We start from the raw sequence: 25,349 nt of genomic DNA, 5'->3' as shown, positions 1-25,349 counted from the left end.
ACTATTGTAGCGTTACTATTGTAGAGTTACTAGTGTTGCATTACTATTGTAGAGTTACTATTGTAGAGTTACTAGTGTTGCATTACTATTGTAGAGTTACTATTGTAGCGTTACTATTGTAGAGTTACTAGCGTTGCATTACTATTGTAGCGTTACTATTGTAGAGTTACTAGCGCTGCATTACTATTGTAGAGTTACTATTGTAGCGTTACTATTGTAGAGTTACTATTGTAGCGTTACTATTGTAGAGTTACTAGTGTTGCATTACTATTGTAGTGTTACTATTGTAGAGTTACTAGCATTGCATTACTATTGTAGAGTTACTATTGTAGCATTACTATTGTAACGTTACTATTGTAGTGTTACTATTGTAGCGTTACTATTGTAGCGTTACTATTGTAACGTTACTATTGTAACGTTACTATTGTAGCGTTACTATTGTAACGTTACTATTGTAGCGTTACTATTATAGCGTTACTCTTGTAGAGGTACTATTGTAGCGTTACTATTGTAACGTTACTATTGTAGCGTTACTATTGTAGCATTACTATTGTAATGTTACTATTGCAGTGTTACTATTGTAGAGTTACTAGCATAGCATTACTATTGTAGAGTTACTATTGTAGCATTACTATTGTAGAGTTACTGTTTTAGTGTTACTATTGTAGTGTTGCTATTGTAGTTACTATTGTAACTTTACTATTGTAGCATTGCTATTGGAAAGTTGTTATTGGAAAGTTACTATTGTGTTACTATTGTAGCAGTACTATTGTAGAGTTACTATTGTAGCATTAGTATTGTGTTACTATTGTAGAGTTACTATTGTAGCAGTACTATTGTAGAGTTACTATTGTAGCATTAGTATTGTGTTACTATTGTAGAGTTACTATTGTAGCATTAGTATTGTGTTACTATTGTAGAGTTACTATTGCAGCATTACTAGTGTAGTGTTACTATTGTAGAGTCAAAGGATAAATGTGTACCAGCGGGAGGTCAAAGGTTGAATATGTACCAGCAGATGCAAGAGGCAGGGACCAGCAGAATTTTTATGTTCAGACGATGGAGGGTGTTGGCTGCTGCTGAAGGTAACTAAATTGTAACTTGTAATCTAACAGTTATTTTTAAAAACAAGTAATCGCTGAAGTAACTCATTTACTTTCTAAAGATGTAACTAGTAATCAGTAATCAGATTTGTTTTTTAAAGTAATTGTGGCTACACTGGCAGCAGAACACTGATACCTGTCTCCAGGTGACCTGCAGCAGTACAACACTGTTATACAGTACAGAAATGGCTCACCAAGCAGAGACAAAAACAAACACCCCTTTAAGATATAGATTTTTGCACACCTTTAAAAAAATGTATGCACAGTGGTCGGTGCCACTGATTAAACAAACGGCGAACATCTTTCCTTTCTCCTTCTATTTCCGTCATCTTGTCTGTTTAAGAAACTCTTAGGCTTCTTAAAGTCCTCCTCAATACTTCTAGTGGTTTTCTACCTTTGGAGTTCTCTTAGGGCTTAGGATGCCTTGTGAATTACTTATATCTGAGTAAGGAATAATTCTAAGAAAAATCTTAAATTTCTAGGAATTCTAAGATTTTTCTGAAGAGTGACGTCACTTGGAGCTACTTTTAGCCTCAGGATGCTTTGTGAATACGGGCAAGGTGCACAGAGCGTCTTCCTCTCTCTCACAACCAATCACAGCTTTCAGCAGACTGCATCAGATATAGCAACAGGGTCAACCACACCTCCTCACTAAGATAAAAGTTGCAGTCAACTCCTTGCTCAGAGTTTTGGACACTTCCTGAGTCACTTTTAAGCTAAGAATTCCTTGCTCAGGGACTTTTAGGCTAAGCTCCCTGAGACTGAGATGCTTCGTCAATATCAGCACTGGTTGTTTCCAGGTGGTGAAGCTGACTTGCTCTAATCCCATTGGCTCTGGAGGAGTGTGAAACTGAGGCCTTTGAGTTTGTGGCTGCTGCAGTGCAGGCTAACATTCATGTCGCCACAATAATGCAGAAAACAAGCCACATATCCAGTGGTGATGAGCAACATTTACTGCTCCGCCAGCAGCTACTACACATCAGGACACCAACACCGTGAATCAGGAAGCAATTAGCTCAGACATCCTGAAATGAAGTGATTTATTTTCCTGTCGCAATCTAATAGAACACAAAAAAGCTTTTCACGGATCAAAAAGTCAAGAAAATAAGTGTCATCGTGTGTGTGCATGTGCGTGCGTGTCCGTCCCTCTTAAGGTCGATGCTGATGACTGCATGTGACATCTCAGCGATCACAAAGCCCTGGCCGGTGCAGAAGAGGGTAAATCTGACTTTTTACATCCATGTTTTTCTTTTGTATGTCTGTCATGTCATTTGTGGAGAAAAAACCCCTCAGAATTGCTTTTTAAAGGCTTGTACTTCAACACTCACACCATGCTGAGCAGCTAACTAAAGGTGGAAACTATCACTGACTGATATAAAGGAATAAAAGTCACATTTTAAGGGTAAAAAAGAAAAAGGTCACGAGTGTCTTCAGTTAAGTTTCCATGTAATGAAGGATAATTAGTCCGCTTGTCAGTGAAACGGCCGTGACAGACTTTCACTATTCCACCCTAATCTTTATCTGCAGGACTTCTTTTATATCTCTATCACACATACACACACACAGGTGTGTCATTGACCTCATTGTAGGTTTGTTAGTGTGCGTGTGTGTGTGCGCGCATGCATGTGCGTGCTCATTAATAAAGCCAGCATTATCTCTGTCCTGGGATGACACCATTAACCAGTAAACGAGCGCTGGCTGACACTGAGTCTTTCACACGCCGGCACCTCGTTCACATCACAAAGTATTTCTCTCTTGTCGGAAATTCTTTCCTCCTCACTCTGTGAAAACAAAGCTTTTTATGACCTGCTTACACGTTTGTTGCCTTTTGGCTGTTTGGAGTGACTGGAAAGTGAACTTTCTGGAAAACTGTCTGGAAACATTTCTAGAAACGTTTCACGTTAGTCGTAACGTGTGGTAGCACATGCTTGAGTGACCATGGAATAATCCAGAGAGTTTAGAAGTTCAATGTGTACAATTACTACATCATCATCATCTGCATACATGGAGACACATTTCTTATTGCCAGCAGATACTGAATGGACCAAAGCCATGATGATATACTGATTGGTCCATTCTACCCAGGGTCCCCTCATGAGCAGCTCATCAGATCCAGCAGCTCAGTAGAAGCTGAGATCCTCCATCATGTCTCATCTGAACTGGTCTGTCTTGTTCAGTGACCATCAGGATCGTGGTCTTCAGTTTGGACTGTTTTTGGATCAGCAGTGAATCCAATGCGTCAGACTGAACCTGAGGATGAACCTTCAAACACTTTGAGGGTTCCATAAGTTGGTGCTCTCTCTCTGCTGCTTCTGTTGGACCTGTAGGAAACTGCTTCCTGACCACTGCATCTGTTCTGACTGGTAGTGGAGGAACGTCCTGACTGGTAGTGTAGGAACATTCTGACTGGTAGTGTAGGAACGTCCTGACTGGTAGTGTAGGAACGTCCTGACTGGTAGTGTAGGAACATTCTGATTGGTAGTGTAGGAACATTCTGATTGGTAGTGTAGGAACATTCTGATTAGTAGTATAGGAACATTCTGACTGGTAGTAGGAACATTCTGAGTGGTAGTGTAGGAACATCCTGACTGATAGTGTAGGAACATTCTGACTGGTAGTGTAGGAATGTTCTGACTGGTAGTGTAGGAACGTTCTGACTGTCAGTGGAGGAACGTTCTGACTGGTAGTGTAGGAACGTTCTGATTGGTGGTGTAGGAACATTCTGACTGGCAGTGGAGGAACGTTCTGACTGGTAGTGTAGGAACATTCTGACTGGTAGTGTAGGAACATTCTAACTGGTAGTGTAGGAACGTCCTCACTGGTAGTGGAGGAACGTTCTGACTATCAGTGGAGGAACGTTCTGACTGTCAGTGGAGGAACGTTCTGACTGGTAGTGTAGGAACATCCTGACTGATAGTGTAGGAACATTCTGACTGGTAGTGGAGGAACGTTCTGACTGGTAGTAGGAACATTCTGATTGGTAGTGTAGGAACATTCTGATTGGTAGTGTAGGAACATTCTGACTGGTAGTAGGAACATTCTGACTGGTAGTGTAGGAACATTCTGATTGGTAGTGTAGGAACATTCTGACTGGTAGTGTAGGAACATTCTGACTGGTAGTGTAGGAACGTCCTGACTGGTAGTGTAGGAACGTCCTGACTGGTAGTGTAGGAACATCCTGACTGGTAGTGTAGGAACATTCTGATTGGTAGTGTAGGAACATTCTGATTGGTTGTGTAGGAACATTCTGATTGGTAGTAGGAACATTCTGACTGGTAGTGTAGGAACGTCCTGACTGGTAGTGTAGGAACATCCTGACTGGTAGTGTAGGAACATTCTGACTGGTAGTGTAGGAACGTCCTGACTGGTAGTGTAGGAACATCCTGACTGGTAGTCTAGGAACATTCTGACTGGTAGTGTAGGAACATTCTGACTGGTAGTGTAGGAACGTTCTGACTGTCAGTGGAGGAACGTTCTGACTGTCAGTGGAGGAACGTTCTGACTGGTAGTGTAGGAACATTCTGACTGGTAGTGTAGGAACGTCCTGACTGGTAGTGTAGGAACGTCCTGACTGGTAGTGTAGGAACATTCTGATTGGTAGTGTAGGAACATTCTGATTGGTAGTGTAGGAACATTCTGATTAGTAGTATAGGAACATTCTGACTGGTAGTAGGAACATTCTGAGTGGTAGTGTAGGAACATCCTGACTGATAGTGTAGGAACATTCTGACTGGTAGTGTAGGAACGTTCTGACTGGTAGTGTAGGAACGTTCTGACTGTCAGTGGAGGAACGTTCTGACTGGTAGTGTAGGAACGTTCTGACTGTCAGTGGAGGAACATTCTGATTGGTAGTGTAGGAACATTCTGATTGGTAGTGTAGGAACATTCTGATTGGTAGTGTAGGAACATTCTGATTGGTTGTGTAGGAACATTCTGATTGGTAGTAGGAACATTCTGACTGGTAGTGTAGGAACGTCCTGACTGGTAGTGTAGGAACATCCTGATTGGTAGTGTAGGAACATTCTGACTGGTAGTGTAGGAACGTCCTGACTGGTAGTGTAGGAACATCCTGACTGGTAGTCTAGGAACATTCTGACTGGTAGTGTAGGAACATTCTGACTGGTAGTGTAGGAACGTTCTGACTGTCAGTGGAGGAACGTTCTGACTGTCAGTGGAGGAACGTTCTGACTGTCAGTGGAGGAACGTTCTGACTGGTAGTGTAGGAACATTCTGACTGGTAGTGTAGGAACGTCCTGACTGGTAGTGTAGGAACGTCCTGACTGGTAGTGTAGGAACATTCTGATTGGTAGTGTAGGAACATTCTGATTGGTAGTGTAGGAACATTCTGATTAGTAGTATAGGAACATTCTGACTGGTAGTAGGAACATTCTGAGTGGTAGTGTAGGAACATCCTGACTGATAGTGTAGGAACATTCTGACTGGTAGTGTAGGAATGTTCTGACTGGTAGTGTAGGAACGTTCTGACTGTCAGTGGAGGAACGTTCTGACTGGTAGTGTAGGAACGTTCTGATTGGTGGTGTAGGACCATTCTGACTGGCAGTGGAGGAACGTTCTGACTGGTAGTGTAGGAACATTCTGACTGGTAGTGTAAGAACATTCTAACTGGTAGTGTAGGAACGTCCTCACTGGTAGTGGAGGAACGTTCTGACTGTCAGTGGAGGAACGTTCTGACTGTCAGTGGAGGAACGTTCTGACTGGTAGTGTAGGAACGTTCTGACTGGTAGTGTAGGAACGTTCTGACTGGTAGTGTAGGAACATTCTGATTGATAGTGTAGGAACATCCTGACTGATAGTGTAGGAACATTCTGACTGGTAGTGGAGGAATGTTCTGACTGGTAGTAGGAACATTCTGATTGGTAGTGTAGGAACATTCTGATTGGTAGTGTAGGAACATTCTGACTGGTAGTAGGAACATTCTGACTGGTAGTGTAGGAACATTCTGATTGGTAGTGTAGGAACATTCTGACTGGTAGTGTAGGAACATCCTGACTGATAGTGTAGGAACATTCTGACTGGTAGTGGAGGAACGTTCTGACTGGTAGTAGGAACATTCTGATTGGTAGTGTAGGAACATTCTGATTGGTAGTGTAGGAACATTCTGACTGGTAGTAGGAACATTCTGACTGGTAGTGTAGGAACATTCTGATTGGTAGTGTAGGAACATTCTGACTGGTAGTGGAGGAACGTTCTGACTGGTAGTGTAGGAACATTCTGACTGGTAGTGTAGGAACGTCCTGACTGGTAGTGTAGGAACGTCCTGACTGGTAGTGTAGGAACATCCTGACTGGTAGTGTAGGAACATTCTGATTGGTAGTGTAGGAACATTCTGATTGGTTGTGTAGGAACATTCTGATTGGTAGTAGGAACATTCTGACTGGTAGTGTAGGAACGTCCTGACTGGTAGTGTAGGAACATCCTGACTGGTAGTGTAGGAACATTCTGACTGGTAGTGTAGGAACGTCCTGACTGGTAGTGTAGGAACATCCTGACTGGTAGTCTAGGAACATTCTGACTGGTAGTGTAGGAACATTCTGACTGGTAGTGTAGGAACGTTCTGACTGTCAGTGGAGGAACGTTCTGACTGTCAGTGGAGGAACGTTCTGACTGGTAGTGTAGGAACATTCTGACTGGTAGTGTAGGAACGTCCTGACTGGTAGTGTAGGAACGTCCTGACTGGTAGTGTAGGAACATTCTGATTGGTAGTGTAGGAACATTCTGATTGGTAGTGTAGGAACATTCTGATTAGTAGTATAGGAACATTCTGACTGGTAGTAGGAACATTCTGAGTGGTAGTGTAGGAACATCCTGACTGATAGTGTAGGAACATTCTGACTGGTAGTGTAGGAACGTTCTGACTGGTAGTGTAGGAACGTTCTGACTGTCAGTGGAGGAACGTTCTGACTGGTAGTGTAGGAACGTTCTGACTGTCAGTGGAGGAACATTCTGATTGGTAGTGTAGGAACATTCTGATTGGTAGTGTAGGAACATTCTGATTGGTAGTGTAGGAACATTCTGATTGGTTGTGTAGGAACATTCTGATTGGTAGTAGGAACATTCTGACTGGTAGTGTAGGAACGTCCTGACTGGTAGTGTAGGAACATCCTGATTGGTAGTGTAGGAACATTCTGACTGGTAGTGTAGGAACGTCCTGACTGGTAGTGTAGGAACATCCTGACTGGTAGTCTAGGAACATTCTGACTGGTAGTGTAGGAACATTCTGACTGGTAGTGTAGGAACGTTCTGACTGTCAGTGGAGGAACGTTCTGACTGTCAGTGGAGGAACGTTCTGACTGTCAGTGGAGGAACGTTCTGACTGGTAGTGTAGGAACATTCTGACTGGTAGTGTAGGAACGTCCTGACTGGTAGTGTAGGAACGTCCTGACTGGTAGTGTAGGAACATTCTGATTGGTAGTGTAGGAACATTCTGATTGGTAGTGTAGGAACATTCTGATTAGTAGTATAGGAACATTCTGACTGGTAGTAGGAACATTCTGAGTGGTAGTGTAGGAACATCCTGACTGATAGTGTAGGAACATTCTGACTGGTAGTGTAGGAATGTTCTGACTGGTAGTGTAGGAACGTTCTGACTGTCAGTGGAGGAACGTTCTGACTGGTAGTGTAGGAACGTTCTGATTGGTGGTGTAGGACCATTCTGACTGGCAGTGGAGGAACGTTCTGACTGGTAGTGTAGGAACATTCTGACTGGTAGTGTAAGAACATTCTAACTGGTAGTGTAGGAACGTCCTCACTGGTAGTGGAGGAACGTTCTGACTGTCAGTGGAGGAACGTTCTGACTGTCAGTGGAGGAACGTTCTGACTGGTAGTGTAGGAACGTTCTGACTGGTAGTGTAGGAACGTTCTGACTGGTAGTGTAGGAACATTCTGATTGATAGTGTAGGAACATCCTGACTGATAGTGTAGGAACATTCTGACTGGTAGTGGAGGAATGTTCTGACTGGTAGTAGGAACATTCTGATTGGTAGTGTAGGAACATTCTGATTGGTAGTGTAGGAACATTCTGACTGGTAGTAGGAACATTCTGACTGGTAGTGTAGGAACATTCTGATTGGTAGTGTAGGAACGTTCTGACTGGTAGTGTAGGAACGTTCTGACTGTCAGTGGAGGAACGTTCTGACTGGTAGTGTAGGAACGTTCTGACTGTCAGTGGAGGAACGTTCTGACTGGTAGTGTAGGAACATTCTGATTGATAGTGTAGGAACATCCTGACTGATAGTGTAGGAACATTCTGACTGGTAGTGGAGGAACGTTCTGACTGGTAGTAGGAACATTCTGATTGGTAGTGTAGGAACATTCTGACTGGTAGTGTAGGAACGTTCTGACTGTCAGTGGAGGAACGTTCTGACTGGTAGTGTAGGAACGTTCTGACTGTCAGTGGAGGAACGTTCTGACTGGTAGTGTAGGAACATTCTGATTGATAGTGTAGGAACATCCTGACTGATAGTGTAGGAACATTCTGACTGGTAGTGGAGGAACGTTCTGACTGGTAGTAGGAACATTCTGATTGGTAGTGTAGGAACATTCTGATTGGTAGTGTAGGAACATTCTGACTGGTAGTAGGAACATTCTGACTGGTAGTGGAGGAACATTCTGATTGGTAGTGTAGGAACGTTCTGACTGGTAGTGTAGGAACGTTCTGACTGTCAGTGGAGGAACATTCTGACTGGTAGTGTAGGAACGTTCTGACTGGTAGTGTAGGAACGTTCTGACTGGTAGTGTAGGAACGTTCTGACTGTCAGTGGAGGAACGTTCTGACTGGTAGTGTAGGAACGTTCTGATTGGTGGTGTAGGACCATTCTGACTGGCAGTGGAGGAACGTTCTGACTGGTAGTGTAGGAACATTCTGACTGGTAGCGTAGGAACATTCTAACTGGTAGTGTAGGAACATCCTCACTGGTAGTGTAGGAACGTTCTGACTGTCAGTGGAGGAACGTTCTGACTGGTAGTGTAGGAACATTCTGACTGGTAGTGGAGGAACATTCTGATTGGTAGTGTAGGAACATTCTGACTGGTAGTGTAGGAACGTTCTGACTGGTAGTGTAGGAACGTTCTGACTGGTAGTGTAGGAACGTTCTGACTGTCAGTGGCGCAACGTTCTGACTGTCAGTGGAGGAACGTTCTGACTGTCAGTGGAGGAACGTTCTGACTGGTAGTGTAGGAACGTTCTGACTGTCAGTGGAGGAACGTTCTGACTGGTAGTGTAGGAACGTTCTGATTGGCAGTGTAGGAACGTTCTGACTGTCAGTGGAGGAACGTTCTGACTGGTAGTGTAGGAACGTTCTGATTGGCAGTGGAGGAACGTTCTGACTGGTAGTGTAGGAACGTCCTCACTGGTAGTGTAGGAACATTCTGACTGGTAGTAGGAACATTCTGATTGGTAGTGTAGGAACGTCCTCACTGGTAGTGTAGGAACGTTCTGACTGTCAGTGGAGGAACGTTCTGACTTTCAGTGGAGGAACGTTCTGACTGTCAGTGGAGGAACGTTCTGACTGGTAGTGTAGGAACGTTCTGACTGGTAGTGTAGGAACATCCTGACTGGTAGTGTAGGAACGTCCTCACTGGTAGTGTAGGAACGTCCTGACTGGTAGTGTAGGAACGTCCTGACTGGTAGTGTAGGAACATTCTGATTGGTAGTGTAGGAACATTCTGATTGGTTGTGTAGGAACATTCTGATTGGTAGTGTAGGAACATTCTGATTAGTAGTAGGAACAATCTGACTGGTAGTGTAGGAACATTCTGATTGGTAGTGTAGGAACATTCTGACTGGTAGTGTAGGAACATTCTGACTGGTAGTAGGAACATTCTGACTGGTAGTGTAGGAACATTCTGACTGGTAGTAGGAACATTCTGACTGGTAGTGTAGGAACATTCTGATTGTTAGTGTAGGAACATTCTGACTGGTAGTGTAGGAACATTCTGACTGGCAGTGTAGGAAGATTCTGACTGGTAGTGTAGGAACATTCTGACTGGTAGTGTAGGAACATTCTGACTGGTAGTGTAGGAAGATTCTGACTGGTAGTGTAGGAACATTCTGACTGGTAGTGTAGGAACATCCTGACTGATAGTGTAGGAACATTCTGACTGGTAGTGGAGGAACATTCTGACTGGTAGTGTAGGAACATTCTGACTGTCAGTGGAGGAACGTTCTGACTGTCAGTGGAGGAACGTTCTGACTGGTAGTGTAGGAACGTTCTGATTGGCAGTGGAGGAACGTTCTGACTGGCAGTGGAGGAACGTTCTGACTGGTAGTATAGGAACATTCTGACTGGTAGTGTAGGAACATTCTGACTGGTAGTGTAGGAACATTCTGACTGGTAGTGTAGGAACGTCCTGACTGGTAGTGTAGGAACGTCCTGACTGGTAGTGTAGGAACATCCTGACTGGTAGTGTAGGAACATTCTGATTGGTAGTGTAGGAACATTCTTATTGGTTGTGTAGGAACATTCTGACTGGTAGTGTAGGAACATTCTGACTGGTAGTAGGAATATTCTGACTGGTAGTGTAGGAACATTCTGACTGGTAGTGTAGGAACATTCTGACTGGTAGTGTAGGAACATTCTGACTGGTAGTGTAGGAACATTCTGACTTGTAGTTTAGGAACATCCTGACTGGTAGTGTAGGAACATTCTAATTGTATGTGTAGGAACATTCTGATTGGTAGTGTAGGAACATTCTAATTGTATGTGTAGGAACATTCTGATTGGTAGTGTAGGAACATTCTAATTGTATGTGTAGGAACATTCTGATTGGTAGTGTAGGAACATTCTAATTGTATGTGTAGGAACATTCTGATTGGTAGTGTAGGAACATTCTGATTGGTAGTGGAGGAACATTCTGACTGGTAGTGTAGGAACATTCTGACTGGTAGTGGAGGAACATTCTGACTGGTAGTGGAGGAACGTTCTGACTGGTAGTGGAGGAACATTCTGACTGGTAGTGGAGGAACGTTCTGACTGGTAGTGTAGGAACATTCTGACTGGTAGTGTAGGAACATTCTGACTGGTAGTGTAGGAACATTCTGACTGGTAGTGTAGGAACATTCTGACTGGTAGTGTAGGAACATTCTGACTGGTAGTGTAGGAACATTCTGACTGGTAGTGTAGGAACATTCTGACTGGTAGTGTAGGAACATTCTGACTGGTAGTAGGAACATTCTGACTGGTAGTGTAGGAACATTCTGACTGGTAGTAGGAACATTCTGACTGGTAGTGTAGGAACATTCTGATTGGTAGTGTAGGAACATCCTGACTGATAGTGTAGGAACATTCTGACAGGTAGTGTAGGAACATTCTGATTGGTAGTGTAGGAACGTCCTGACTGGTAGTAGGAACATTCTGATTGGTAGTGTAGGAACATTCTGATTGGTAGTGTAGGAACATTCTGACTGGTAGTTTAGGAACGTCCTGACTGGTAGTGTAGGAACATTCTGACTGGTAGTGTAGGAACATTCTGACTGGTAGTGTAGGAACATTCTGACTGGTAGTGTAGGAACATTCTGACTTGTAGTGTAGGAACATCCTGACTGGTAGTGTAGGAACATTCTGATTGGTTGTGTAGAAACATTCTGATTGGTAGTGTAGGAACGTTCTGACTGGTAGTGTAGGAACATCCTGACTGGTAGTGTAGGAACGTCCTGACTGGTAGTGTAGGAACGTCCTGACTGGTAGTGTAGGAACGTCCTGACTGGTAGTGTAGGAACATCCTGACTGGTAGTGTAGGAACATTCTGATTGGTAGTGTAGGAACATTCTGATTGGTAGTGTAGGAACGTCCTGACTGGTAGTAGGAACATTCTGAGTGGTAGTGTAGGAACATTCTGATTGGTAGTGTAGGAACATTCTGACTGGTAGTGTAGGAACGTCCTGACTGGTAGTGTAGGAACATTCTGACTGGTAGTGTAGGAACGTCCTGACTGGTAGTGTAGGAACATTCTGACTGGTAGTGTAGGAACGTCCTGACTGGTAGTGTAGGAACATTCTGACTGGTAGTGTAGGAACATTCTGACTGGTAGTGTAGGAACGTTCTGACTGGTAATGGAGGAATATTCTGACTGGTAGTGTAGGAACATTCTGACTGGTAGTGTAGGAACATTCTGATTGGTAGTGTAGGAACATTCTGATTGGTAGTGTAGGAACATTCTGACTGGTAGTAGGAACATTCTGACTGGTAGTGTAGGAACATTCTGACTGGTAGTGTAGGAACATTCTGACTGGTAGTGTAGGAACATTCTGACTGGTAGTGTAGGAACATTCTGATTGGTAGTGTAGGAACATTCTGACTGGTAGTGTAGGAACATTCTGACTGGTAGTAGGAACATTCTGACTGGTAGTGTAGGAACATTCTGACTGGTAGTAGGAACATTCTGACTGGTAGTGTAGGAACATTCTGATTGGTAGTGTAGCAACATTCTGATTGGTAGTGTAGGAACATTCTGACTGGTAGTGTAGGAACATTCTGACTGGTAGTGTAGGAACATTCTGACTGGTAGTGTAGGAACATTCTGATTGGTAGTGTAGGAACATTCTGACTGGTAGTGTAGGAACATTCTGACTGGTAGTAGGAACATTCTGACTGGTAGTAGGAACATTCTGACTGGTAGTGTAGGAACATTCTGATTGGTAGTGTAGGAACATCCTGACTGATAGTGTAGGAACATTCTGACTGGTAGTGTAGGAACATTCTGACTGGTAGTGTAGGAACTTTCTGACTGGTAATGGAGGAATATTCTGACTGGTAGTGTAGGAACATTCTGACTGGTAGTGTAGGAACATTCTGACTGGTAGTGGAGGAACATTCTGACTGGTAGTGTAGGAACGTTCTGACTGGTAGTGTAGGAACATTCTGACTGGTAGTGTAGGAACATTCTGACTGGTAGTGTAGGAATGTCCTGACTGGTAATGGAGGAACGTCCTGACTGGTAGTGTAGGAACATTCTGACTGGTAGTGTAGGAACATTCTGACTGGTAGTGTAGGAACATTCTGACTGGTAGTGTAGGAACGTTCTGACTGGTAGTGTAGGAACATTCTGACTGGTAGTGTAGGAATGTCCTGACTGGTAATGGAGGAATGTCCTGACTGGTAGTGTAGGAACGTTCTGACTGGTAGTGTAGGAACCTTCTGACTGGTAGTGTAGGAATGTCCTGACTGGTAATGGAGGAACGTCCTGACTGGTAGTGTAGGAACATTCTGACTGGTAGTGTAGGAACATTCTGACTGGTAGTGTAGGAACCTTCTGACTGGTAGTGTAGGAATGTCCTGACTGGTAATGGAGGAATGTCCTGACTGGTAGTGTAGGAACGTTCTGACTGGTAGTGTAGGAACCTTCTGACTGGTAGTGTAGGAATGTCCTGACTGGTAATGGAGGAACGTCCTGACTGGTAGTGTAGGAACATTCTGACTGGTAGTGTAGGAACCTTCTGACTGGTAGTGTAGGAACCTTCTGACTGGTAGTGTAGGAATGTCCTGACTGGTAATGGAGGAATGTCCTGACTGGTAGTGTAGGAACGTTCTGACTGGTAGTGTAGGAACCTTCTGACTGGTAGTGTAGGAACGTTCTGACTGGTAGTGTAGGAACCTTCTGACTGGTAGTGTAGGAACGTTCTGACTGGTAGTGTAGGAACCTTCTGACTGGTAGTGTAGGAACGTTCTGACTGGTAGTGTAGGAACATTCTGACTGGTAGTGTAGGAACATTCTGACTGGTAGTGTAGGAACATTCTGACTGGTAGTGTAGGAACATTCTGACTGGTAGTGTAGGAATGTCCTGACTGGTAGTGTAGGAATGTCCTGACTGGTAATGGAGGAATGTCCTGACTGGTAGTGTAGGAATGTCCTGACTGGTAATGGAGGAATGTCCTGACTGGTAGTGTAGGAACATTCTGACTGGTAGTGTAGGAACATTCTGACTGGTAGTGTAGGAACATTCTGACTGGTAGTGTAGGAACCTTCTGACTGGTAGTGTAGGAATGTCCTGACTGGTAATGGAGGAATGTCCTGACTGGTAGTGTAGGAACATCCTGACTGGTAGTGTAGGAACATTCTGACTGGTAGTGTAGGAATGTCCTGACTGGTAATGGAGGAACATTCTGACTGGTAGTGTAGGAATGTCCTGACTGGTAGTGTAGGAACGTTCTGACTGGTAGTGTAGGAACATTCTGACTGGTAGTGTAGGAACATTCTGACTGGTAGTGTAGGAACATTCTGACTGGTAGTGTAGGAATGTCCTGACTGGTAGTGTAGGAACCTTCTGACTGGTAGTGTAGGAATGTCCTGACTGGTAATGGAGGAACGTCCTGACTGGTAGTGTAGGAATGTCCTGACTGGTAGTGTAGGAACGTTCTGACTGGTAGTGTAGGAACATTCTGACTGGTAGTGTAGGAACATTCTGACTGGTAGTGTAGGAACATTCTGACTGGTAGTGTAGGAATGTCCTGACTGGTAGTGTAGGAACCTTCTGACTGGTAGTGTAGGAATGTCCTGACTGGTAATGGAGGAACGTCCTGACTGGTAGTGTAGGAACATTCTGACTGGTAGTGTAGGAACATTCTGACTGGTAGTGTAGGAACATTCTGACTGGTAGTGTAGGAACGTTCTGACTGGTAGTGTAGGAACATTCTGACTGGTAGTGTAGGAATGTCCTGACTGGTAATGGAGGAATGTCCTGACTGGTAGTGTAGGAACGTTCTGACTGGTAGTGTAGGAACCTTCTGACTGGTAGTGTAGGAATGTCCTGACTGGTAATGGAGGAACGTCCTGACTGGTAGTGTAGGAACATTCTGACTGGTAGTGTAGGAACATTCTGACTGGTAGTGTAGGAACCTTCTGACTGGTAGTGTAGGAATGTCCTGACTGGTAATGGAGGAATGTCCTGACTGGTAGTGTAGGAACGTTCTGACTGGTAGTGTAGGAACCTTCTGACTGGTAGTGTAGGAATGTCCTGACTGGTAATGGAGGAACATTCTGACTGGTAGTGTAGGAACATTCTGACTGGTAGTGTAGGAATGTCCTGACTGGTAATGGAGGAACATTCTGACTGGTAGTGTAGGAATGTCCTGACTGGTAGTGTAGGAACCTTCTGACTGGTAGTGTAGGAATGTCCTGACTGGTAATGGAGGAACATTCTGATTGGTAGTGTAGGAACATTCTGACTGGTAGTGTAGGAATGTCCTGACTGGTAATGGAGGAACATTCTGACTGGTAGTGTAGGAATGTCCTCACTGGTAATGGAGGAATATTCTGACTGGTAGTGTAGGAACGTCCTAACTGGTAGTGTAGGAAGACACAGATCCCAGGTTCAGTCAGTAAAGACCCTGTTCCTTCAGGTTACCAGGCTAGGAGTTGTTGGTGTCTCTGCTGCTGAGGCTTGATTACACACTCAATCAAGAGCTGCACACTCTGATTGGAGCCGCAGGCTCTTATTCACCTCTCAGCTGACAGACGGAGGCCATTAACTCGGCATGTGTCTGTTGGCAGGCGTTTCTTCCTGCTGGGGTCGTCCGAGGCGTGTCACCGCTGTGTTGTTGTGTCGTTCCCAAACTTCTTGACAAAATCAGCCTCCTCGGTTGGTTTTTAATGGTGATTCTATAGATACTGGCTCTCCCCTCCATAAGCTGGATTCCTGAGGTCAGTGACAGGAATGTACCGAGGTCAAAACATCCAAATAAGAACGACGGGGCAGTGGCTTGGCACGGTTAAGGCCAATATTCTTCTTTCTTGCCTTATTACTTACTTACTTCAACCTTTACGGACAATGGCGTTACATAAGATGCACAACAAATAAACCATGAAGACAACGCAGGAAGAATCATAGAAAAACAACAATAACAACTTTAAGTTTGACAGTAGAAGATGAAGCTGGTGTGGAAATGTAAAGACATTTTATTGTTGGTATGAAAAAGGTTTTTATTGGGAAAATATTGGTGATTCTCTTGATAATTGTTCTTACTTTTTTTTTCTTTGTCACTTGATCAGGACATTAGAAATGTTTTACATTTTGTCTTAAATGTTGTTGTACTCTGTAACTGGAACCTCGGGATGGACATAAACTCATCCATTTCCATCTCTCCCTCCCTCTCTCTACCCCCCCCCCCCTCCCCCCCCCCACATACACACACACACACACACACACAGATTGCAGAGCTTGTTGCCACGGAGTTCTTTGAGCAGGGGGACAAGGAGCGGCAGGAGTTGAACATAGAGCCTATAGTAAGTGTTGTGCTTCGTTGCTTTGCATGATAAGAGACTCGTTGAGTTGCGGTGTACCACAGTGTGTGTACCACACAACGTTTCTGAAGCTTTAATTGAAGCTATGATACAATTCCCATGTTTTCAGTCTCATATTATTTGTTACACAGGTTTTTGGAGTATATGTCGTCAAAAAGGCTTCTACTTTGCCTGGAGTGAGAAAAAAGATGCCTCAGTGTTGTTTTCTGGGTCCTCTGCTTTTATAACCTTAAATTAAATCCTTTTTTACCTCCATATATTTCTGGCACATACAATTTTTTTGTTGTTGTTGTTGTTATTTGTGGTCAGAATCTTACAAAAATAAAAGCTAATAAATACAGTGGTATGAAAACGTTTAGGCACCCCTGTAAATTTTCATAATTTTCCTTTATAAATCATTGGTTGTTTGGATAGAAAATTCCAGTTAAATATATCTTATAGGAGACAAACACAGTGATATTTGAGAAGTGAAATAAAGTTTATATGATTTACAGAAAGTGTGCAAGAATTATTTAAACAAAATTAGGCATGTGCATAAATGTAGGCATCACAAAAGAAAAATGACTGAATATTTTGTGAATCCTCCTATTTCAGAACTAACAGCCTCTAAACGCTTCCTATAGCTTCCAATTAGGCTCTGGATTCTGGTGGAAGGTATTTTGGGCCATTCTTCTTTACAGATCCTCTCCAGTTCAGTCAGGTTTGATGGTTTCCCAGCATGGACTGTCCGCTTTAAATCACACCATACATTTTCAATAACATTCAGGTCTGGGGACTGAGATGGCCGTTCCAGAACGTTCTACTTGTTCCTCTGCATGAACGCCTTTGTAGATTTTGAGCAGTGCTTAGGATCGTTGTCTTGTTGAAAGATCCAGCCCCGGCGCAACTTCAACTTTGTTCCTGATTCCTGGACATTGTTCTCCACAATCTGCTGATACTGAGAGGAATCCATGCGCCCCTCAACTTTAACAAGATTCCCAGTCCCTGCACTGGCCACACAGCATGATGGGACCACCAGAACATTTTACTGGAGGCAGCAAGTTCTTCTCTTGGAATGCTGTGTTCTCTTTCCGCCATGCAGAACGCCCCTGGTTATGCCCAAATAACTCTATTGTAGTTTCATCAGTCCACAGCACCTTGTTCCAAAATGAAGCTGGCTTGTCCAGATGTGCTTTAGCAGACCTCAAGCCATCCCGTTTGTGGCGTGTGCAGAGAAAAAGGCTTTTTCCGCATGACTCTTCCATAAAGCATCTCCTTGTGTAAAGTGCGCTGAATAGTTGAACGATGCACAGTGACACCATCTGCAGTTGTTGATGTTGCAGGTCTTTGGAGCTGGTCTCTGGGTTGACACTGACTGTTCTCACCATCCTGCCCTCGGTTTATCTGACATGTTCCTTGGTCTGCCACTCCGGGCCTTAACTAGAACTGTGCCTGTTGTCTTCCAGTTCCTCACAATGTTCCTCACAGTTGAAACTGAGAGCTTCAATCTCTGAGAGAGCTTTCTATATCCTTCCCCTAAACCAGGATGTTGAACAATCATTGTTTTCAGCTCATTTGAGACTTGTTTTGAGGCTCCATGTTGCTTCAGAGAAGATGCAAAGAGGAGAAACACTTACAATTGCCCTCCTTAAATACCCTTTCTCGTGATTGGACTCACCTGTGTATGGAGGTCAAGGGTCACTGAGGTTACCAAACCAATTTTGAGTTCCAATAATTAGTGCTAAAGGTATTAAAATCAATAAGATATAAGGGTGCCTACATTTATGCACATGCCTAATTTTGTTTAAATAATTCTTGCACACTTTCTGTAAATCATATAAACTTTATTTCACTTCTAAAATATCAGTCTCCTATAAGATATATTTAACTGGAATTTTTTATCCAAACAACCAATGATTTATAAAGGAAAATCATGAAAATTTACAGGGGTGCCCAAACTTTTTCATACCACTGTAGGTGAAGTGAGGATGGCATGAAGAAAGACATTTAAACAGCATGTCATTGCTGAAAATTGAAAAAAAAATCAAATAAAAAAAGAGGGAAGAACCAATATTCATGTTTGACAAATGCTGATGACACTCACCTATCGATTCCATTTCATTTATGTTTACATTAAAATGTGATGACCGTGATAAGTGATTCAAAGTTTAGGTGAATCAGATTGTGATTACGCTGCATAAAGACTCAATAACGATGGATAAAATGTCTCTTTTCCTTCAGGACCTGATGAATCGTGACAAACGAGATAAAATACCCAGCATGCAAGTGTCTTTCATTGACGCCATCTGCATTCAGTTGTATGAGGTATTGGACCGTCACAGTCTCCCGTCAGTTCCATCGTTCCCGTTGTTTCCCACGCTCATGGACAGCGTTGTTGCTCCCGCAGATTTTGGCCGGCATGTCGAAGTTCTGCTCCCCACTGCTGGAGGGCTGTCAGGAGAACCGGCAGCACTGGAAGCGCCTGGCGGAGGATAGCGAGAAGGGGCCGGTCAATGGCTTGGCATGAATCCAGCACCAATCGTGCTTTAAATCAATACCAATACCCAGAATCCTCCAGTCAGCAGGTCTCACAAACCTCCACGGACCAGCATTGGGTCAACAGTCTGTTTGGTCTGAACATGAAGTGCTGGCGTTAGCTACTTTTCAAGTGCATTGCACTAAAGAAGCCCATTGTTCAATAAAGACAATGCTTTCAGGCTAAAACGTTATAATTGATGTTGCTGAAACAAACCATTGCTGAGTTAAATTCATTTAAGGATACAGCCACATGACAAGACAAACAGTCTTTTTTTCTCTCCAGCTTTCTCCAAAAACATTCCCTCCACACTTCACTATAACCACGGCTCAACACAAGGCTTCAAGGCATGTAGTACACATACCAGGCCTTTAGGGGTGCTGTGACTCACCAAACACACCAAAAACACAGAAGAAGAGAGAGCACGTAGACATTTAGAAGTAGATTCCTGCTCATACACCTGGATATATCTCTAGTTCTATAGATCTATGGTCCTGCTCCTCCTGCTGCTAGCGTCAGTAGTTTCTGCAGCGCCACTGGAGCTTGTAGTCCCTGATTATTGTGGTTATTTTATGACATCATGGACCATGGGGGGGGGGGGGGGGTGTAACCTCTTCTTTTTTCTACAGATGATCATCTTTGGCAAGCCAGGGTTTTAGAACTTCCCCACTCTGGGACTCGTGTTCAAAAAAGCCTGTTTTCATGCTTCAAAAACCACCTCATGTGGACGACAGGCCAGAAACATCTGGTTTAGGTGAACCAGGTTCCTGGTGTGGATGACAGGCCAGAAACATCTGGTTTAGGTGAACCGGGTTCCTGGTGTGGACGACAGGCCAGAAACATCTGGTTTAGGTGAACCTGGTGTGGACGGGCCCTAAATAACCAAACCACAGAAGTTTCAGCACTCCTTAAACATACTTTCCCATCTTCTTGTTTATACATGGACAATAGTTATTTAAGTTACATTGTACGGAGTTCTGCTCTCGGGGTCTGGGAAATAGAATATAACTGAAAGTAATGCATAGGATGGAAAAGTAATGTAGACACAATAAAAAAAAAAAAAACTACAATTAAACAGTGAAACAGGCATGTGATGTCAAGGCATCACATAAGTCCCATATAAACCCATATGGACGACCCATATGGGTTTATTTTAACACTTAACGAGGAGTCGGTCAGCTGCTGCTAACGTTCAGATGACTTGCAAACACGGAGTTGTTTCAAATGCTTTTTCATGATAAGATCCATGATTTTACAAACATGGATTTGTTCTTCCAACATTCACATATGAAATTATATCATCAGAGGATCAAGAATAATGTCAATGGATCGCAATCCATGCTAGCTTGCTATTATAATTTGCAGTCGATACAGCACAGGATGTTTAATTAACTGCATTATGGATGCAGGAGAGGTAAAGTTATACATGTCCAATGTGAGTTCATCCTCAGGGAACCTGAATCCTTCTACAAATGTTGAATTATTGGACCGATAGCAATGACTCAGGGGTGGTGAAGAATTCACATCCGTTGGCATGTGAGCAGACTCTGCTGCCGCGAGATTCCCTCCTCTGGGGCTGCGGGGATTTCTGAGGATATATCGTTGACGCACATACGTATGAGCCCTTAAACATCAGTCCCATAACAAACGTGGTTTTAATGCTCGTCAGCCTTCGTGTTGGAGTTTGTGAGACCAGCTGTCCCTCTCGGTTCTGTCGCTCACAGGTAAACACAGTCAGCACTAAGCTATATTTATTACCACAGCCGTTTTTGTTTTTGCACAGAGTGGCTTTCACCTCCAGCAGCACCATGGGAAGTAGATTGTAGGCGAGTGCTGGATGGCCATCCACACGTTGTACCTATAGCCTTGTTTCCACCGCACATAAAGTGCAGGGAATGGAATGGAGCAGTAAGGTAACGCATAATCTGTGGTACTGAGTCCCCTGACAGAAGGGCGACAGAAGAGCCTCGACTTTTGGAGCCGTTGTTTTTGGAAACACCCAAATTCTTGCAGTGGAAACCTGAATCTTAAAGGATTATACCAGTCCATTCCCGCACTTTTTGTGTGGTGGAAACGTAGCTTATTGCACACATAACCGTAGGGTCACCATCATCCATTAAGACGATGAAGTGTCTCAGTTCACAGCAGTCTTTCCTACACGCTTCACTTGTCATCGTTTACTATTGCATATTTATTTTTCTTTTCTATGTTTATTAGAGTGTCTATATTGTAATGTCACCCTTTTGTCAAGAGCACACAATTGTTTATACAGGAATTGTAGTTTTTGTACTTAAAAAAAGAAAATCCCATCTGCTTTTTTGGAGGAGCTTTCTTAGAAACAATTCTTTATTTGGAAAATGTATTGTGTTGTGTTAGCAAAGAATACTGAAATTGTAAAAGAGCCAAAGACAAGACCTGCATTTTCAGTGGGAGTGGGTCTGAATGTTTCCACTGCCTTGTTGTGATAAAATAGAACCAATTCATGATTAAAAGAGTCTATTTTTATTTAACCACATCTCTCCGCACCCATAATTGCCTTTTCTCAACATTCCAATGTTTTACAGAGTGAATGATGGGAGAATGGTCCTGTTGTGATTCTCCTTGGGATGCAACACCAACGTGTACAACTCACTCAGAAAGCAGCCAATAAGATGTCAGCAAGGATGTCGAGTACAAATGAATCTTCAGCCACGTCCAGATCAGGTTTTCCTTCAGGCAGTGCAGTGAGCCGTTATGGCGGCTGCAAGAGTGACCCTTAAAAACCCACAACACCTCACCTCCAGTTCATCTTCTACAAATCACTGGGTTGTGGTTAAATATTTGTTTGGTGTGGAGTTTTTTTTTTGTCAAATATTTTTATTGGTTTTTACATTGGGAGGTACAGACACATGTAAAAACATACCAGATGTACAACAATGGTCATCTCTCAATGTAATTAAACTCGCTACAGTAAAACGTAATATAAAACCAAGGTGCATTGGAGAGCAATTCTCCCTTCCCGAACAAAATAAATCATTCACTCGCAGCATTCACACCACAATACGAGACAAGACAAGACAAGACAAGGACTCAAGGGTTGAAGATAATCACAATGAAAAATTATGTAAATAATTAAATATTAATTAAAAATAAATAAATAATAATAAAAAACAAACAAACAGAACAAACAAACGAACACACAAAAAACCAAACAAAAACAACGACAACAATAACAACATGATAAAATAATAAACTAAAATAAATAAAGAATTAACAACTCAGCTTATTGTGTTTCAGCTTCAATGTGCAAGGTGTCTATATGCAGTAGAACGGGTTGCCAGAGTTTATAAAAGGCCTGTAGGGAACCGTTCAGGGAGAATCTGATTTTCTCAAGTCTCACGCATCGCAAAATCTCTTGAATCCATCTATTATGTGTAGGTGGTGGTGTGGAGTTTTGTTTGAGTCTCCAACTGGTGAGGTTACACCGACACCCCGTTTACACAACAATCATTTCCAGTGAAAATACTAAAGGTTTGTAGCAGCTTGTCCATTTTCATGACGGCAGTGCTCAAGCCACTGGGAAAACCTTCTGACAACAGCTGGAGAATGTTTCGAACTGCTACGGCTCTGTCGCTGTGCAGACGGCAGAAACACTGGTCCTCGTCCTCGTCCTGGTTACCACGGCCATAGTAACTAGTACAGTGGTGTCCAACCAATCAGAGACCCAGAGCCATAAAGACGACCAGTGGGGTGCTACGAACAGCTACATCATACAAACTATGCTGACAAATAAAGTTCCTATCTCACACAGACATGAAATGACAAAGTGAAATACATACACAATTCATGATACATCTCATGTGGAATTACTAAGGTTAAACAGTCACAAGGCATGGATTTCCAGCATTAACAGGAATAATTCCATCCCTTTGGCCACTCATTTGCAGACAGCTCACAGCGATGAGAAGGGGGCGTGGCTTGTGCGTTGATGCCGTTTCATTAAAGAGTTAATAATGCAGGAACTTTACTGAGCCCCTCTCAGTAGGTGTTTCTCACCTGTCTGGGTCTAATCCACCAATTAACTCCCAACTTCTTCACAGACCTGATCCGTGAGGTGACTCTGAAGAGTCTCTGGCCCTGAGTCCTGCTCTACTGGCCACTGAAGTCAAATAACTACTTTATCCAGAACTACCATAGAGACATTTCTTTAAATCACACACTCACAACATACACACAATGTCACAGTTTAGTCGTTCGTACAACCATTAAATATTGTAGTACAAAATATGTGATACATGTTTCATCCTGTGCTTCACGTAATGTCATTGTAAAATGATTAGTGGAGAGAATACCACAGACAGTGGAATCACAGTTTTAGTTGAACAAAGGTGACATTTATTGATGAATACAAACTCAATGACAACACAAGTTGAATGAAAGTAACAATTACTGTAATAAAAAAAAAGTCCTGCAAAACAAACTGATGTGTTCCACACCTGAATACTGTACAGTAAGAAAATAAAAAGCTAAACAAAGGAACAATCACTGGTCATCCCCATCAACCCTGTCTTGTGGATTGGGCCACAGGTTCTCATCAGCATCTGTAAAGATCTTTTCATTTGCCAAACATCTTGGAAAGAACCTACGTGCCTGGTGTCAGGCCTGAACCTGGGCTGTGATGTCATCACATCGTCCATGGCCTGAAGAAGGTCGCTTGTGATGTCATCACATCGTCCATGGCCTGAAGAAGGTCGCTTATGATGTCATCACATCGTCCATGGCCTGAAGAAGGTCACTTGTGATGTCATCACATCGTCCATGGCCTGAAGAAGGTCACTTGTGATGTCATCACATCGTCCATGGCCTGAAGAAGGTCGCTTGTGATGTCATCACATTGTCCATGGCCTGAAGAAGGTCGCTTGTGATGTCATCACATTGTCCATGGCCTGAAGAAGGTCGCTTGTGATGTCATCACATTGTCCATGGCCTGAAGAAGGTCACTTGTGATGTCATCACATCGTCCATGGCCTGAAGAAGGTCGCTTGTGATGTCATCACATAGTCCATGGCCTGAAGAAGGTCGCTTGTGATGTCATCACATTGTCCATGGCCTGAAGAAGGTCACTTGTGATGTCATCACATCGTCCCTGGCCTGAAGAAGGTCGCTTCTGATGTCATCACATCGTCCATGGCCTGAAGAAGGTCACTTGTTGATGCGGATGCCGATCATATACTTTGCACCTCCATGTGGAGAAAAACTCCTCAATGGGGTTCCAGTAAGGAAAGGAGAGTATAGGGACAAGTACACAGTGAGGAACTGTGGATTGGCCTGAAACCATGTCTGCACCAGAGGAGCATGGTGGAGCCTGACGTAGTCCCTGAAACCATGCCTGCACCAGAGGAGCATGGTGGAGCCTGACGTAGTCCCTGAAACCATGCCTGCACCAGAGGAGCATGGTGGAACCTGACGTAGTCCCTGAAACCATGTCTGCACCAGAGGAGCATGGTGGAGCCTGACGTAGTCCCTGAAACCATGTCTGCACCAGAGGAGCATGGTGGAACCTGACGTAGTCCCTGAAACCATGCCTGCACCAGAGGAGCAAGGTGGAACCTGACGTAGTCCCTGAAACCATGTCTGTACCAGAGGAGCGTGGTGGAACCTGACGTAGTCCCTGAAACCATGCCTGCACCAGAGGAGCGTGGTGGAACCTGACGTAGTCCCTGAAACCATGCCTGCACCAGAGGAGCGTGGTGGAACCTGACGTAGTCCCTGAAACAATGTCTGCACCAGAGGAGCATGGTGGAACCTGACGTAGTCCCTGAACCCATGCCTGCACCAGAGGAGCATGGTGGAGCCTGACGTAGTCCCTGAAACCATGCCTGCACCAGAGGAGCATGGTGGAACCTGACGTAGTCCCTGAAACCATGCCTGCACCAGAGGAGCATGGTGGAACCTGACGTAGTCCCTGAACCCATGTCTGCACCAGAGGAGCAAGGTGGAACCTGACGTAGTCCCTGAACCCATGTCTGCACCAGAGGAGCATGGTGGAACCTGACGTAGTCCCTGAACCCATGCCTGCACCAGAGGAGCATGGTGGAACCTGACGTAGTCCCTGAACCCATGTCTGCACCAGAGGAGCATGGTGGAACCTGACGTAGTCCCTGAACCCATGCCTGCACCAGAGGAGCATGGTGGAACCTGACGTAGTCCCTGAAACCATGCCTGCACCAGAGGAGCATGGTGGAGCCTGACGTAGTCCCTGAAACCATGCCTGCACCAGAGGAGCATGGTGGAGCCTGACGTAGTCCCTGAAACCATGCCTGCACCAGAGGAGCATGGTGGAACCTGACGTAGTCCCTGAAACCATGTCTGCACCAGAGGAGCATGGTGGAGCCTGACGTAGTCCCTGAAACCATGTCTGCACCAGAGGAGCATGGTCGAACCTGACGTAGTCCCTGAAACCATGTCTGCACCAGAGGAGCAAGGTGGAACCT

General features: G+C 44.0%; 1 protein-coding gene across 5 annotated transcripts in view; it reads left to right on the top strand.

Moving 5' to 3' along the window:
* Positions 1–21,346, top strand: part of pde5ab (phosphodiesterase 5A, cGMP-specific, b) — a 174,559-nt gene extending 153,213 nt beyond the window's left edge. For all 5 annotated transcript variants that reach the window (XM_080519101.1, XM_080519102.1, XM_080519100.1 and 2 more), the window contains exons 19-22: positions 2,258–2,321; positions 16,269–16,343; positions 18,582–18,665; positions 18,748–21,346. In XM_080519101.1, coding sequence (XP_080375227.1) covers positions 2,258–2,321; positions 16,269–16,343; positions 18,582–18,665; positions 18,748–18,867 — 343 coding nt within the window. In that variant the 3' untranslated portion in view covers positions 18,868–21,346. The remainder of the gene's footprint in view (positions 1–2,257; positions 2,322–16,268; positions 16,344–18,581; positions 18,666–18,747) is intronic.
* The last annotated feature ends 4,003 nt before the right edge of the window (positions 21,347–25,349 follow it).

Source organism: Blennius ocellaris, assembly GCF_963422515.1.
Source record: "Blennius ocellaris genome assembly, chromosome: 23".
In the NCBI taxonomy this organism is placed as follows: Eukaryota; Metazoa; Chordata; class Actinopteri; order Blenniiformes; family Blenniidae; genus Blennius; species Blennius ocellaris.
Note: the sequence above shows the minus strand (reverse complement) of the source record. Positions and strands in the feature narration are given on the sequence as shown.